The following is a 17882-nucleotide window of genomic DNA, read 5'->3' as shown; positions in this document are numbered from 1 at the left end:
TTAAAAAGGACAGTGGCCTTCTCCACTTTGTCCCATTCCCAGCAAATGTGTGCTGAGATAGCCTAAAACATGCTCAAAGTTACAGCAATACATTTTTCTGTTTAGATGCTCATCAATCACAAGAAGAGATGAAGATGAGGAAGAGTATTGCCTCTTTCAGAATTCTTCTAGCATATGAAAAAAGATCTATACACAATTAGTTTGTACACTGCTGCATAAACGTAATCTCTTTCAGCTAGGTGTAATGCACCTTTGGAACAAGCTGCACGTGACCAACAATCCTGGGAACTTTGGGATCCGTTTTGGCTGTGTTACACATAAATCTGTGAGCAACTCCAACCTGCATGCTCGCTTCTTGTGATCCCTCAACGGAGGAATCTATATCCGTAATGCATTTTCTTAGCTGGTTTATAACGAGTTCAGCAGTGCTGCCACAGGCCTTTCAGGAAGGTCCCTTGTATTTTCCATACCAAACTTGCACATTTAAAATCTCGTGTTTCTCTTGCCTTACATCAGTCATACAAACGGCGTCATCACTGCGGAGGAGTGACGCAGTCCCTGGATAGCCGCATAAGGACCCTGCTGAAAATAATGGTGGTACCTAGGCATGTGGAAGGAAGGGAAAGTGGGGCCACTACCTTGCATGGAGCTGGCTATAGCAGAGGGTGTAAGAGGCATTCCCAGACGGCTGTACGGAGGCAGAGATCCTTGGATTGGATGAGGAATGGGTGTAGCTATAGATGCAGTGCTGGTACCCAGGGCACTCAAAGACTGTGGATGCTGAAATCCAGGAAAACTGGTTGAGGAGGATACCCAGGAGCTGAGGGACAGGTTATCAGATGTTGTAAAGGCTGACCCTGAAAGCAAAGAGAAAGAATGCCTGACGTTTGCGCTGCAACACACAGAGCTGGTAAAATAGCAAAAAGGGAGAAAAAGAGTCTTTCACAGCAAGGCTAATTTTAATGACAAGCTGTCATTGGAAATACTTCCCAAATATTTCTCTCTCCTTATATCTTTATATTATTATTTGCCAGTTGCTGTCCTTTATCACTACATCTTGGACAAATTTCCATTTTAAGAAGCTGGTTGCAGTGGCTTGAACAGTAAAATCAGCTTTGCACATTGGACATTTTTGGTATTAAACACTGAAGAACCTTGTAATGCTGTCACTTAACAGTGAAGCATCTACTCTGATGTGGAGTTTCACTGCATTACATCCCTGTTTTGAAGACATGTTTGTAGCTTTTTACATCAGATCCTCAGTAGAACTGTTTTTCTTTTTTTTCCTAAAATTTCAGTCTGGCAAAAATGCAGAAAAATGTGATTTGCACTACAGGTTTTCCTTGGTTTTGTTTTGTTTTGTTTTTTTTACCCCAGTAAATCTTGTCAACACTGCACCTTTGCACTCAATCTGACTTTTTCCAAAATATAGAACAAAAAATTCTAAAATGTCAAAATATTTGTTATTTTTCCAACTGTGTACAGTGCTCTAAGAAACAACACTAATACTAAATCATAGTGAGAGATGCAGGGGTTTAAGTGAAACGCACAAAAATATTAAAAACTTGCTCTCAGGGTAATTATCTAGTTTTGATCAAATGGGAGTTGTTTCTTTGGTATTTTTTTAATCTGAAAACTTCCAAAAATTCTTTTCACAGATCTTCCACCTCTTTGTAACACTTTTTCTCTGAAGATTGCAGAATCATAAAAAGAGGAAAAATGTTTTCTTTAAATTAGAACTAATTACTTATTTTATTTTGACAGTAAAATTTTTGGGAGACAATGAATAATTTGTTTGGATAGTTATACATATAGTCATTTCCAAATAATCTGGTGACAATGTTGCCCTTCACCTCAGCAGTTCCTCTGTGCATCTGGTCATCATCAGATGTCTGATTTCTAGAAATGGGGAATACAATAAAATCCTATAAATAAACTCTCAATTTTTATTCCTATTCAAACAATAATTCAATGCATGTCCCTTCTGTATTTTCTTTCTTTTCCAACTTTGTCCATTGAGAAAATGTTTCTTACTTTAAGAAATAAATTTACTGGCAAGAATATTTGACAAAATATAATTTCAAGCCAGTGTTGCAAAACAAATTTTACAGCAGGTATTAGTTTCATAAATCTGATTCTAGAAAATAGGTCCATCCAAATTGTGAAAAGAAAAAGTATGAAGACATCTGTCTGTGAAGGTAAAACTTACTGGAATTTTGTACACTAACCAATCATAGCCACATACTCAAAACAAAACTGTAAGCAAACAACAACAGAAAGAAAAAAAGCAAATTATTATTTAAAAAAAAAATCATAAATCTCTTCAGGGATATATTTTCAAATCAGAAAGAGAGCTACTCTTGATTAATTCTCTGCTTAATGAAACAAGTAAAACCACCCAGTAAGAGGAAAGAGACATTGTGGCGATTCAGCAGTAGAAACGAACTTGAACCAAATCCTGGCCCTACCACTGAACCAAACCCGAACTGCCTTGAAGTTACAAAGCCAAACTGCAGGGATAACACTATATCACAGACCAGAGCAAAACCCTTTGCAAATCAGGGGATATCTGAGCATCATTGCACTGCAGGGAAAGCGGGATGCGAATCTGGATTTGCCTAGAAGGTTTACATTTGGCTCTGTTCCAGGTGGCTACTACAAATCCTGTGTGCGGATGCTGGAGTGCAGGCACCCAGACATTATGCATTAAAGAGTTTTAATTGGATTTATAGATTTCATATCTGTTAATTCCTTTGGAAACAGACTTGTGATAAATATATTGCTGAAGGCTAGCCGGTTCCATCTTTAGACGGCTGAAATTGGCTGCGCTGAGAATGCTCTGGGTGAGTGCTGAAGTAACCAGAAATAAATAGCAGTGATAGGCTTGCTTTGTTCTACACAGAATAAAGTTTGTGATTCCTTCTCATGAATGATCATGAAGTGATCAGAGGGCTGGAGCACCTCTCCTATGAAGACAGGCTGAGAGAGTTGGGGCTGTTCAGCCTGGAGAAGAGAAGGCTCCAGGGAGACCTTATAGCAGCCTTCTGGCACCTGAAGGGGGCTTATAAGGAAGACGGGGAAAAACTTTTTGGCAGGGCCTGTAGCAGTAGGACAAGGGACAATGGTTTTAAACTAAAGGAGGGCAGATTCAGACTAGATATAAGGAAGAAATTTTTTACCATGAGGGTGGTGAAACACTGGAACAGGTTGCCCAGAGAGGTGGTAGATGCCCCATCCCTGGAAACATTCAAGGTCAGGTTGGACGGGGCTCTGAGCAACCTGATCTAGTTGAAGATGTCCCTGCTCATTGCAGGGGGGGTTGGACTAGATGACCTTTAAAGGTCCCTTCCAACCCCAACTGTTCTATGATTCTCATGAGGAACTTCCATAAGCTCCCTTTCGTTCTCCAACTGCAATGGTCCCTAATTGCAACTTAGTGCTCCAAAAAGTCTCACATATGACATCTGCTAGCTCCAAGGAAATGTGCTCTAGTAATTCTGAGGCAGTTGACGCCTCGGAGAGCTTATAATACACACCACCCAGCAATGTGTATGTATTTGGCTGTCAGCTCTCATACGTATGGAAGGACAGCCCTCAGTTTTGCATACAAGGCAGTTTTAAAGTGCATCAGAAGAAATGAAAATGTCTGTGGAGTTTCAACAAGATCATTATTTCTCTCCCCATATCTTGGAGGACTTTTCCTTATTGAAGGATGCCAGATCTAAAAAGACAGTGAAGGCAGTACCAGTTACTGATCTGTAAGAGCCGTATGTTTTACACTCTGTGCATGCTTCTCGTTGCCCAGAACAATCATGTCCTGTGCTAGCAATATGGCTCCCAGATTAGAAAACAGTTGGTTGCCACAACTCATCATCTTCCTCTCTTACTCATTTGCCGTATTGTGAGCAAATGCAGAACTGTACCCTGTATGTATTATACATAAAATAAATTCTAATGAACTATTCTTTTCTCTTACGACACCTTCCTCAGGATTCTCTTCAGAAGAGAAAGGCTATAAGGGCCCCTTCTTGTACTGAGGTTCACCTCATTCACTTTGTCTCTCCCAAAGGAGAACATCATACCAGGAGAAATGTCATTCTTGGAGAGAAGGTGCCTTGCTCTGAGCACTTCTGGCAAAGGAAAATCTAACACTGTCTTCAACAATAACTGGCCTAGGATCTAAGCTGACGTGAAGCAAGGTAATCCCCCAGAAGTATGTGAAAGGATGGCACCGTACCAGCTAAGGAGTTGCTCCAGAAACTCAGCAATCTAAGCAACTGCTCTTAGAATAGACGTGTATGAACAAGCCCACCTAATCACATTTTCTTGAAGAGCAACTCATGGTTAAAAATAAGTGTGTTTTCCCTGCACAAGTCCAAAGAGCTTATGACCAGAAATAATGCTCTTATCTTAGCAACACTGTATGAAGTTAGAGGACAATACAAGGGCACTGCCAGTCGGAAGGCAGATAGAACTGCTTTACCTCAAGTGGCTGTTGCATATCAGGCAGGTCACGAAGTCAACATGCGAAGTATAACGCAACACAAGTTTATGCTAGTCAGCGGTCCCACAGGGTGGGCTTGAGATCTATTTCCAGTGGCAAATTATGACAGATGGAGTTTGTCCAGCGAGTATCCCCACAAAGAACAACTCTGTCTTGCTATTACTTTTGCGACTACTAAAGTAGACAAACCATTTGATAAAGCATTTGAAGTGAATTGCCTTGGCAGGAAAAACACCTTCTAAAGACCAAGAGATAACAATTAAACATAAATTTTCCAGGGAGCTATGGACTTTTCTTCCTGTAGAGGCAAAGCAGGTTAACCACAGACTGGTTGAAGATGGTCAGAACCAAGTCCTCCGTTCACAGAAGGCTGGAGGGACAGCAAATGGCACATCTACACAGTACTTTACAAATGGTGCTGAGCCCCAGCTATTAAGTCCTGCCAAGGAGTGGGGAGTGTTATCTTGTTCTCAGCACCACAGTAATAAAGTTGCCTGTTTTTCAGCCGTCTTGAAGAGGAAGCAGAAATAGTTCTCTTCTGATGGCAAAGGCTGTTTAGGCATCTCTAGAACTGCCTCCTGAACTAGCCACCCACACCAGTGCCATGGGCTTATCAGATGTCCAGAAGAGCCATAAGGTAACAAGTGTTCTTCTGCATTATAGGACTTCATGGCACAGAGACACACCAGAGAAATGCTTCAGAGTACCACAGTACTGACTGTGGTCCTCCTTTTCTCGAGCATAACTAGGTCACCACAGTTTACCTCATGAGCACGTTTTCCTACCTCTGTTTTGTGTTGCCTGGCTGTCATCTCCGAGATCATCTTCTCCTCCGTAGGTTCGAATGGGGGATCGGGCATAGGAATGCTTTTGGATGAGGCTTTCCACGCTTTCTCTGTGAAAGGAAACAACCTACCATATCAATAACATCCTAAGCAGCCTTCTAATTCATTAGGTTAAATACAATGAACATGCTGCCTTTTCCCTGTCCAGATCACGGCTTTCTGTCCAAAAATCACTTAATAAAAGGGTTACCTCATAGCATGTCACTGGAAATGTTGAACTTGGCCTGCGGTGTTTAAACATTGTTGATCACCTCTTACCTGCATGGTACTACTTCTTCAGCAAAGTAGAGTGAACTTTCCACTGCATTTCCTGGATGTGGTCTCAGACAGTGAATATAAGACCAGCACTCTTCACAAATTTGAAAATGCAGGCTCTAGGGTTATTCACGCTGAGTGATCAGTCTGGGTTCAAAGACACACCTGTGGTCCAGCTCCTTTTAAACAAGCTTTCACATCACACATGACTGCCTCATCTGGAGCTCTCCCATTTTTCAGAAATCAGGGGCAATAGATAGATGTGTCCAGAGACAGCTCAGCTCTAACTGTGCGCTCTCAGCATCAGAGCCAAGGCCAGTTCGTAGCAGGAAGTCTACAGATACTACCGATCTCGTGCCACATCTATTCTGGGAGGTTAGACGTGTCTGCCAGGCCCCCGCCTCACTAGTGGTACAAAGCACTGAAGTCACCCAAACAATTTTTAAATAGAAAGAAGGCATATCTGCACGATAAGCCACAGCAGTTTGTAAGGAAGATCCAACCTTACACATTCCCAGCGTGTTTCCATGTAAGTAGGTGGCATTATACCAAAGATGAATACAACCAAGGCACATTTCCAAAATTGCTTTGACCTTCTCTTCCCATTTAAGAAATCTAGGTAGCAATAGCTGTTTAAATCTGCTGCTTAGTGAAGGTTTTGTCTGAATTTACCATTTGGCTGATCATACTTGCTAACGCCCTTCGCTCTGAGACCGTGGCTGTTGCAGAAATTCCAAGGAAATTTCCAAGTGACATGATAAATCACAATGGCACATGTTTTCCTTTCCTACAGAAAGCCCATTATGGTCATTTTGTCCTTGGTCTATCACTGGCATCATTACTTATGCTAGTCTCCTCAGAAAAAAGTAAATAAAAAGGGGATCTTATCAAAGTGATTTACTTGTGTCAGGATTGGAAGTGGACTGAAAGCAATGGCAGTTCCTACGTAGAGGATGATATAATTGAATTACTGCCTTTTAAGTGATTGAAAACAGTAGGCATATTGGGGCTATCTCAAAGAAGATTTTACAAAGAAAAAGACAGATGGCATTGTTTACATTATGTGCTGAATGCCTCTTGAAACTTTTTTTTTCTGAAGCAGAATGTGAAATGCAAAGAATTTTACTTCAGCAAAAAGACTATCTCAGATGAGTACAGAATAACGAATTAGACTGGTGTTGTCTGAGTGATTTAGATACCAGTCTATAAACATATTCATAACCAAAGAATTACTAATCTTTAAGGTCTGAAAATAAATGTGATTCAGGTGATTGTCTGTATTGTCTCTATTGACTTTATTTCTAGCAAAGGTCTGCTTATAACAATAGACATTACAGCATGTAATAATATCCTGATGCAACAGAAACAATGCAGGCTCTAGTTTTAGTGCAGTGGGCCAAATTCATCTCTAAAATATTGGATCCAATGGTGATTTGGGGATAAACTCACCCCAATAAATTTACATTTGAATTACCTACAGGGATTTAAAACTAAATCAAATGCCCACAATTATTGCAGACTAAATTCATTCCAGATGGGTTTGTATGCTAGACAGAGAACTCTATTATTCTATATGGTTGTCTTCTTTTAAAGGAAAAAGAGAGATGACTTCTTAGTGAACCCTAAATCTGCAAAGTTTGAAACTAGGGAGCTATGTGGTAGGTTTATTTATTTATTTTTAACATTGTAATGTTGCAGGTAGTATGCTGAAGGTTTTAGAAGATTAAACTCATTCATTGGCACAAGCAGCAAAGATTTTATGGCAGAAGGAACAGTCTAACGAGGAAACTTGCATCAGGGAAAGCAACTAATTTCACAAAAGCAGTTCCTTTTGTGCCACTGGGATTTAATAGTCAGAACTGTATATGCTTATCTGGCCTAACCATGCTGGCAGTTTACACTATAATCACAACACACCTACTAATTTTTTTATTTTAGAGGTTGAAGCAGTGATTTACATCATGAATGCAAAGCATTGAGATTCGCACCAGAATTTAGGCATCTTGCCCCCACAGCCTCCAGCTGGACACTCTTCTTTCCACATACAACACACGCTGCGTATAAACCTCCAGACAGACCTACGAAAAGCAAAAGGCTGAGCAGGAAACACCTAAGCATGCAAAAGGAAACAAAGAAAAGCAAGAAGGGGTATATTTTCTCCATTTGTGAAGTGCATCTCTGAGTTATCCCATGAAGCACTGTTTCTTCCACTTAGCAAAACAAGAGCTGAAGTCTGCACTCAGGTCTCCCTCATCCTGGACAAGTGACCTAACTACAAATTAAAGGATAACTTTTCCTTCCCTTTGTGTTTCAAAGGGAAGAGGTGGTGGCCTCTGCACCCTGCTCAACTATTTCATGCTCAGAGAATACTACCTGGAGTTCAAGTCTTCTCGGAGAAGAAAGGTGTTGCAACTCCTCTATCTATGGAAACATGTAGAGTTTCCACACACAGTTTGGAAAGAGGAGCTGAACCTTCTCCACCTTTTGAAGACAAAGGTGCTTTAGGACTTGCTCCAAAGTAGATGGAGAAGCAAAAGTAGGAAGCAAAACTTTAACAACAAGATTTAAGTGCCTTTTGAAATCTAGTGCAAAATGGAGGAACAAAGCTGGCAAGCTGGAACACAGGTTCCTGCTTATACCCTTTTGGCAACTGGGGCCAAAAGGACTTAAATCTCAAAATCTTCCTGAAAATGGTGTTTATGAAAGTATGAACTGTTTAGGATGTTGAGAAGATGGTGCTCTGTAGAATGGGCCAATAAAATGGATTTTTTAAAGTCCTAAAATATACTACTACTACTAAGAGGGAAAGACTCATTAATTTAAACCTCTGGCTTTATAGTTTTGTATGCAACATTGTCAGATATCTCAGTGTGGTTCAAAGGATTTACAGAAATAACTTTATAAATTACTGAATGATAAATCAATAATAGCCATTTTATGATTCTGCTCAATAAAACAAAAATAGGAAGAGAAGAGTATGGTGGAGTTTTTTTTAAAGCTTTCCTTTAGTTTTTTTCAGAGCTGATCCACACTGGCTGAAGAACAAAGTGACGTTCAGTTACTCAATGCTTAACTTATGTACTTCTGTTATTCAGCTTGGGATCAGACACTTGTTATTTAATATTTGGAACTAACAATTTTTACCTTTTCAATGTATCTTAGAACTCTACCTTTTCTTCTGTCATAGCAATAAAATAGCAGTAAACTGTGTTTTGAGAGATCACAAGCTGCCAGCTGGATAAAGGAAAGATGTCTTCTTTCTGTCAAATTCTTTTGTGTGGCCTACCAACAATTTTCAGACTTCCAGATTACTCTTCAACTCACAGTTATCTTGTAAATACCCAGAGGGGTAGAAAAACACACACACACTGGCAAAATATATTACTATGATTAAGCTGTGCTATGTGTACAACTGGGTAAATAGTAGCAGATGACAGGCTGGAGAAGAGTGAGTTAGGGGCTGAAGCTGTTTGAGAAAGAGAAGAAGGAACCATGTGCCAAATGGAGAGGAAGAAAAACAAGCTCGTATTGGCTAACACACCCACAGGGAAGATGCTGAGGCAGGATAAATGTGAAAAGTAATACAGAAAAGGAGCTTAGACTGATCCCAGTGATCTACATTCTGACAGAAGCACACCTTGAGCCCTGCCCTGTAAATAAACATCTGCTTATCATGAATGAAGCACTTCTCTCCTTCATGCAAGAAATAAACAGTGAGTTTTGGACCAGGAAACCAAGGAAGTGAAGGGTTGGGAGAATTTATCAATTAGCAAGGTTTTAGGGTTCACAGAGAGCATCTTGCCATTCTGTGGGTTTTAACCTCTCGACTGAACATTTCCCTCTTGCCTCTGCTAGCAGCTGATTTCCAAAGCTAAACTTCCAGCTAGGGATGCTTTATGTCTTGCAGCTACAAGCTGAGTCTTTGGCCTTGTTTACTTAACAGTGCCCTGTATGTACAGAGTAGTCTCAGAGGATCAAAAGAAGATAGGAAGATCCCAATGTAGCTGATAAATGATTCACTAACACTTTACAGACTAACCCCAAGATCTTGCCATGGATATGAATTGGGAGATAGCAGAAAACAGAGCTGACTTGGGAAGCAGCTGAGGAGCAAGGCCCTGCGTGAGGATGCTCACTTCTTTCTGCTGTCAACCCAGATTACAGAGATTCTCTCCGGAGATGATAAAGTCCCAGATTACCCTGAGCAGGATTTTTAATCAAGATGAAAGAACAGTGCTTCTTTGTAGGTGGAAGCAGGCATCTCTTTGATGCTTCTTCATGTCATTTTTTCTGCTCCTTTTGCTGTTACTCTGCTTCAGCTGTGCAGCCTGGTGATCGCCATGACCCTCATTCTGAAGCTCATGACCACAAGCCCTGCTGATATCAAAGAGGCCTCACCTGGCCACAATGCACTGTCAACACTGATGCCTCTACATGCCTGCACGCACCTGAAGGTATGAATTTCCCTGAATTTGGCAGAGAGCGCACCTGGGGGACAGAGACAGGAAGCCTGCCTTCTCCCTTTGGGATGAGGAGACTTGAGGCCATATACTTCGTTTTAGCAGAAGGTGTTAGAAAAGCTCATCCAGAACTAGCTTGCTGGAGCCAGGCCTGGGTTAGTATCCGTCTTAGATATATACCATGGCTCCAGAGAGAATGGTGTTGATGTAATAGGCAGCCACCCATTCCACTGGCAGGCAGGTTCAACCCCCTTTGAAGACAACGTGCAAAAGCCAGACTGCGGTGAGAAGGAGCAGGTGGCAGAGCCAGGCACTCTTAACTCATATCCTCTGCAGAAGTGACTGTCTTAGTTAGGAATGGCTACAAGAAGTACAAATTTCAAAGCAGGGTTCAGCAACCTGTTAGTGCTTTCTCTTTTTGCCCTTAGTATCCAAGTGCCAGGTGAGCAAAAAGTTAAAGATATCCTCAGAATCTGCTTCCCTGCTCCTGGTGTCATGGGTTTTGTGTTTTTCTTTACCAGAAAGGCAATGTTAAAAAAAAATTAATAGAAGGAAAACAATAAAATAATGAAACTGACAGCCATGTTTTGCTTGGCCATTCAGTTCAACACAAAGAAAAATACAGAACAGGATATAAAGTGGATGAATTATCAGTTTGCAGCCTGAATGACTTCTTTAGTTCTGCATTTCAAAGGTTTCCTTTTTTTGTAGCTGCCAGTTAGTATGTTTGGAAGAAAGCCCAGATAACAGAAGACATCAGAAGTGAGGTGAGGTGAAGACAGATGGAATAAATGGTCTGAGAAGGCACAAAAATAAACTGGTCGGAAGTCGCACTGTAGTAGAATTTTTTTTTTAAGGGAAAAGATGACTAATTTGTCCAAGACGCAAGTGCTAAAAACAAGTCCGTAAAAAAAAAAACCAAACCAAACCCAAACCAAAAAAACCCAACACAGCAGGAGGAACAAATATATTCCCATAACAGCAGCTACGAGTGAACAACAAACACTACCAGAACCACTGTTCAGATATCCCTTAGCCTTCATATCCCTGTGGCTTTCAATTGTTATTTTACACATGCACAAACATACAAATTAATTTGCTACATACAGTTGCTGTTATACTTGTAGATGAATATTACAGACTGACCCTAGGAACCTAATTCGGCTCTGACACAGTATGGACCAAATCCTTGACCAGACCAAAGTAGTTCTGTTCCACTGCTTGGGTTAGACATGAACTCATGCCAACCAGGGAAGAACCAGGGCCCATCAAACTACGTTGGCTCATGTGAGCTGAAGATTAAGTTGACCTGAAAGCTAATATGGAGCTACCAAACACTTTCACACAAAGTCATAACTATTGGGCAAGCGTTGGATGAATACAATACTCCAAGAAATTATAAGATTTTAAGAAAAAAGGGAAACAAGGATTAAATTATGAAAAATGTGGGTTTCTACGATTGCAGGGAAAGAACAAGTGTATCTCCAATGTGATGTTCACTGGCACCCTCATAATAAACATCTGGCTACTGATGGCAATTCTGGAAGAGCTATAATATGCATAGAGGTGACGTAGCCTGGCTGAAGCCATGACATGGGAAAAGAAATGACACTTATGAAGGAGCATGAGGTGATTAAACATACCCACCTCACTTCTCTCAACTGAAAATAAAAATGAGAAAAACAGCTATCTTTGTATATGGAATGGAAAAAAAAAAGAGAAAATTACATTTCTCTTCTCTGACTTGGAAAGAAGCACACGTTTGCAAATGTATGTCAAAGCTCTTCCTCTGTATCTTGTTTTCCCCACACACAGTGACACACTTAACTCTAATACAGTCAACCCCATGGAGCTCCACTTCACCTGGTGACTGCAACCATTTCTTTCTGACTGCCAGGCAGAGGATGAGAGGCAGGGCAGTGCTGTGAAACTGGGACTGGGAGATGTCCCTGTAAAACATCCTCTGGGGTGGAAACCGGTGGTCTGATCTGACGTCATCCCCTCCCCTTGTGCATGCCCTACACCTGCATGAGGTGAGTTGGAAAACACTAGAAAAACAACGTTTTTATACCATATTGCACAAGTAAAAAGATAGATAACAGAATACCTAAGTGAAAAACAAGCCAGGGTGTGAGTGCTTAAAAGCTCAGGAACTGAAGAGGTTTTAGCTGGCATGGAGGGCTTTCTGCTGGGGGAAAAGGAACAGTTGCCTGGCTAACAGTAGGCAGAGCTGGAGGAACCAGGTTTGAAGGGAATGCTTCAGGTGTCTAAATGTAGACCAGTAGTGCTAAGACATCCAAGCCATCTGCAATGGTCTGGAAGGGATGATACAGAAAATATAGACAATCCATCTACCCCTCTGAAGCAGCAGCTGGAGGCTGGAGTAACCTCAGCAGATCTAGAATGGCACCAGATACCAGGCATTTAGGCACCAGTCTCTGGTGTTTCTCCCTAAACTCAGGACTTGACTTCTTCTCACAACCTAAACATCAGAGATGATCTCCCGGGGCTGGTTGCTGACATTCACAGGCTGAGAACTAGCTGAAGATAAAAGATCAGCTGGTGAATGTGCCTTGTTGGAGAACTATGACAAAGCCCTACTTAACCATGGACATGGGAGTAGGTCATAGACAGAATCTATTTCTGGCTGTCGGTAGGGGGTTTTCAAGACTCAAGGAAGTTCTAGATGAGCAGTAAAAAGTGAGAATGGGGAGGAAGGCAGCTCTGTGGGGTGAGCAGGGAAGGGATGGAAGAGAGGACTGCTGCGGACAGCGCATTGTTAAGCACGTGGCTATGACTGCTACTTCAACAGGGCAGTGTCTCTATCCAGCGTTAGCATCTATTTTGCTTACAGCCTTGTAAACCACTACAATGTATTTCCACATCTCAGACATGAAGTTCCTCATGGGAAAATTCAGAATCTGATTACCATGCAAATCCAGCTGGGATGCAGCTCTCTTACTTACTTCCCCCATCCCCCAATCCTTCCTTTCTCTACCTAAAAATTACTTGGGTGTGCAGCCATACATTTCCATATTGCCTCCCATGTATGTATCTGCCTCCCAGAAGCATTATTGGACCTGTGCAGATGGGTATACTCCCTTAGGTATCTTTAATAGTTTCAAGACAACAGCCTGAACTTGCCTATCACATACTGGATTAAACAGACAAACAACATTCAGATCATGATTATGATCTGTCAGCTCTTGTTCGATCATTATTTTACAATTCTGTTGACTTACACTCTTGAAATTATCACCTTTTTCACTGGATTGTTTACATGATACTTAATTGTGATAGTTTTATTTATCTATTTAATTTTTTTATCTTGAGCCTGAATTTATCTTTTGAGCTGCCACAAAGAATTAGCTTTTCAAAAATAATCTGCTGGGTTCTGATTTTGCATCCTTTACAACTTTGACAGTATTCCCTTAAGCAGAAGCATAAAGATATTCCCTTAAAGCCCATTTCCAGAGTAAATTGCTCATTATAAATCCTACATTAGTCTTTTTCACAAAGGTTACCATTAAAAAAGATCACGCTTATCCACATTACTGCGTTTGACATCCCATAGTCAACACCACAGTACGTGAAGCTCCACATTCTGACAATGCTAAATGTTTCATTTTTCAAATCACAACCACTGTGGGAGCCTTTTTGTAATAGAGGAAATGTAAATACCATGGAAAAAGATCAAAAGGTGAATCAGCAACTTATCTAAATCACAGTAGCCCCAGATAAAGCCTGCCCCGTTGCCATAAATAGATTACCACAAGTAATGTATGGAAAGATTTGATTGTGGAAGGAATCTCACATCCTAATGGAAATTCGATATATACCAAACTCAAAGATTTTTTTTTTTTGATGGTTACAAGCTTTGCACATATAGCCATGAGTACAAGGAAGCTGTTGTCAGGTATTTAGACAAGAACAAAAGAAAACACAGGCACTTCAATAGTTTTGCTGTTGCCCATCTCTACCGTTTTGCAAGTTTCACTACCTTTATATATATTATTTTAACTCCAACACGTATAATGCAAACAGATTTAATCCTAAAGGCATTTGCAGCTTGAATTTCCTACGCAGGGATCGTAAATCTAGAAGAGGAAGCCTGAAATCGTTAAAGTCACATATTTATAAAATCATATTCAATTAGGTTAAAAAAGTGCAATTTCTGTCATCATGTCATAAAAAGATGTGTTTTTCTCTCAGATCTACTATGAAGAAAAGCTCCCTATATTGTTACAGATAGAGGCTGTTTTCAATCAGTTACAAGGAGCAATCCAATTACTGGATGGTTTAGTGCAGTAACTGACTCCAGACTAATTTAATTTCTTTAGGTCTCTAAAGATCAATTGATCTGATTTGTTTCCCTCCCCAAAGGCTGTTTAGGAAAAAGCAGGCTTAAATACCTGGAAATGAAATACAATGCTCTGTACACTTTCACACTACTTAGGTCATTCGGAAAAGCTGGAACTCGCCATAAACGCGTGCTCTCTTGGCCCTAACATCACAGGATGCTTTACGGGAGCCCTTTAGGATCACCACACAGCGCCACGGATTACGCATGCAGAATCACTGAATCACAGAATCAACCAGGCTGGAAGAGCCCTCTGGGATCATCGAGTCCGACCATTGCCGTGACACCACCATGTCAACTAGACCATGGCACTAAGTGCCATGTCCAGTCTTTTCTTAAACACCTCCAGAGATGGTGACTCCACCACCTCCCTGGGCAGCCCCTTCCAATGGCTAATGACCCTTGCTGAGAAGAAATGCTTCCTAATGTCCAACCTGATCCTCCCCTGGCAAAGCTTGAGGCTGTGTCCTCTTATCCTATCGCACACGCGGTACGCAGGCCTGCTTGGGAAGCAGCGCGTGGAGGGCATTTTCACAGCTTCCAGATAAATATTCAGTTTCCCAGAGCTGTGCAGATGTGCATTTGGCCTGCATGGTCTTTCCCCTGGCACATAAATATTTTTCTCAGACAGGGATTTTACAGAAATAACTACGTTTCTAACTAGACCGAGCAAGAGTCATGCTGTACTGTTCAATCTGTCACCTACATCTTGTAACGTGTGTCACGATGGACATCGAGCAGGAAACTCTTCTTGTTGTCATGTCTCACTTAGCTATTTCTTTTGCTTTATATCAGATTTATTTAAGCAGTTTTGCTGGCGCTAACATGAGATCTATAGAACCAGTGGGCACTTAGAGAGTGACTTTCTCATCTGTGTGACTATTTTAATACTGGAACTGAATAAAACACTTGGTATTTCTGGACTACATCAGATAACTCAGGAAATTCTCAAACAGTCTCTTACCAGCCCTCTTCTGTGTTACACTTTTACTATCTCATTACCCGACGTGTTGTGCAGCAGATTTTGTTTTTTTAAATACCGTTGCTCCCCGGTCAGGGCTAAGCTTTCCCATTTAAGTCAAAATAAGAGCTTACCCAAACTTGGACTCTCAAATCCAGAGTTTTAATGTCGTCTCAATACTTTTCACGTTCTGTTTCTTATATTTATTGTAGGTTTCACATTTGGCTGCCTTATCTTTCACGGCAACGTTCGTGCCTGGGCTAGGCTGCCTGTCTCAGGCTCTATTCTTACACTTATCAATAAACAAAAGGGCACTGCGGTTTATGCTCAGCATTTCTGACTCCGTGCCATGTGCTGTTATAATAAGATGTCCTCTGGAAAAATTCCCTTCATCTCCAGCACCGTGATAGTTGGTTCATCTGCACAGAGGTAGCTAAGTTTTTCTCCCAGCTTATCTATTCAGACTCTCTCAGCCCTTGCGAAGCTGTGTCATTAGATATCACCTGTCTGTAAAACACGGAAACTGAAACGTGAATAAAACAAGGAAACTGAAATGGGAAAAAATCAAAGTCTCTTCTCTTCCTACAGGGCCTTTCTTGACTATTTATTGCATACAAACCTGAGCTTTGGATGCTGTTTACCTTAGTACTCTCTCAGTACGGCAGGCTGTGCTATTTTAATTAAATCTGCTTTGTTTTTTTCCCTTTTCAACGAGGACTTTCACTTAGGAAGCAATTTTTAACAACTTTGCAAGTTGTGCACTGTAGTCTACAAGCTTGCTTTTCCCAAATTACTGTTCTTTCACCCAATTACTAATCACTAATGATCCAGTCGTTAGTAAGGTATAAAATAAACCACTATTTCCCATCCATGGACCTGTTAGATTGGTGTACTTTTGAAATGCTGTAAAGACTTGCTCTAGCTGTAGGGATATGACTTCACTGAGCAGTTTGTTCCCTCTATGCACCCATGAAAGATGATTCACAGATACATCTGGATATCCCCACACAAAAGCCTGGAGGGTTTTGGCCTCTCCAAACTTTCTTCCACGGTTGTGTGCTCATAGGAAAATTTGGATGTGCTATATCCATCTCCATCGAGTTCTCTTTCAGCCTAAAGGACACAGGCAGCTTAATTTGCTTCATTTGCCAAACTATTTGACACGATATCATAAAAATGTGACGCGCTGGAGAGCTACCAAGAGACCGAAGTTTATTTCCTATTCAACTGTGGGTTAATGCTTCTGTCCCTATGGCAGCAGTTGCTTATAATGAGCTGTACACACACACAAAACTCAACAGTTTCCAGATAAAGCTCTCCCCTGATGCAGCCTGCAGTACAATTTTGGTGAAAAAAAAAAAAATGGCATCTTTGTCGTCAGTGGAAGTTATGGGATTCGTCCTGATGGCAATAATTGCTGACTTCAGTGTCTGGGACTGCTGAAGTGTATTTTGGGAAGCTCCCCTCTCTCTTTTTCACTGTGTGGAGCTATAAAGATGTTTTTCACAGGACCACTGCCCTTGTTTCCCAGTGACCCAGTTCACAGCCCTCAACAGGATTAAATTGCATGATAAGAAAAAAGCTTTTCATTCTGAAGCTGTAAAACTGACCCTCTCCCTGCTTCAAGAAGCCCCCTCAGGAGGATGAATATATCGGCCCTCAACTGGAACAGATGTCAAAACTCAAAACAGCTCTTTCTTCATAAAGTTTGTAAGTATTTTTAAAGGAGGTGGAGGAGGCTTACTATATGCAACAAGATAACATTAAAATGCACAGATTCTCAGGAGTTGAAAGGATGCTTTTCCTACAAACTCTCTCTTCTCTTTATCTTATCTGCATGGAAAGTAAACAGAAAGTCCCCATTACCTCTCGATATCAGTGAGTCTGGAAGAGTCTCGGAATCCTTTAGCAAAAGGGTTGCTGTCAATTTTCAACTTGGTTATCTGGAAACACAGAAAAGAGCAACGTGACATGAATATAGTGTTAAGGTACTGCAGCGTACAAAGTGTTAACCAATCCATCCTCCTGACTTCACTGCTAATTTTATCCGTGCTCCGTGTGTGTGTGTGTGTGTGTGTGTACGCTACTCTTGAGATGCTGCAAAGCTGGAGAGGCAAATCGGGTTGTATTACACTTATGGCAATGGAAAGACCAAAGGGCACAGTGGGCTCAGCCTTCATGTTACCTAGAGCAGGAGGAACTCACCCACGTACAACATTACTGTTTCCAAACACTTTAACAGCACAAATCAGGTTGTCTTTTCCACGAGCAACGCACAGCATCCTAACATCTGAGCCTCGTTGGTGGAGCTGCACGTCAGCTAGCATGTGCCCAAACCATAAGCCACTGCCTGCAGACCTGAAGATGTTGCTTCAGTTCAGCCCCACCTTTTTTTACAGGGATGCAAATGTTCTCAGCCAGACCTACCAGCCATTACACAGGGGCAGTTTAACTGTTTTTGCATGGAAAGAGGCTGAGGAAGGGAAGGAGGGAAGAA

The 17882-nt window shown here is 41.2% G+C and overlaps 1 protein-coding gene across 1 annotated transcript in view; it reads right to left on the bottom strand.

Annotated features, from left to right (window-relative positions):
* Positions 1–516: 516 nt before the first annotated feature.
* Positions 517–17882, bottom strand: part of TBX20 (T-box transcription factor 20) — a 35341-nt gene continuing 17975 nt past the window's right edge. Inside the window, exons 6-8 of the mRNA XM_068405398.1 lie at positions 17252–17328; positions 5290–5399; positions 517–857 (exon numbers count right to left, since the gene is read on the bottom strand). Of these exons, the coding sequence (XP_068261499.1) occupies positions 517–857; positions 5290–5399; positions 17252–17328 (528 nt within the window). The remainder of the gene's footprint in view (positions 858–5289; positions 5400–17251; positions 17329–17882) is intronic.

Source organism: Nyctibius grandis, chromosome 7, assembly GCF_013368605.1.
Source record: "Nyctibius grandis isolate bNycGra1 chromosome 7, bNycGra1.pri, whole genome shotgun sequence".
NCBI classification, from domain to species: Eukaryota; Metazoa; Chordata; class Aves; order Nyctibiiformes; family Nyctibiidae; genus Nyctibius; species Nyctibius grandis.
The sequence above is the reverse complement of the archived record's forward strand: the minus strand, read 5'-3'. Positions and strand labels throughout refer to the sequence as shown.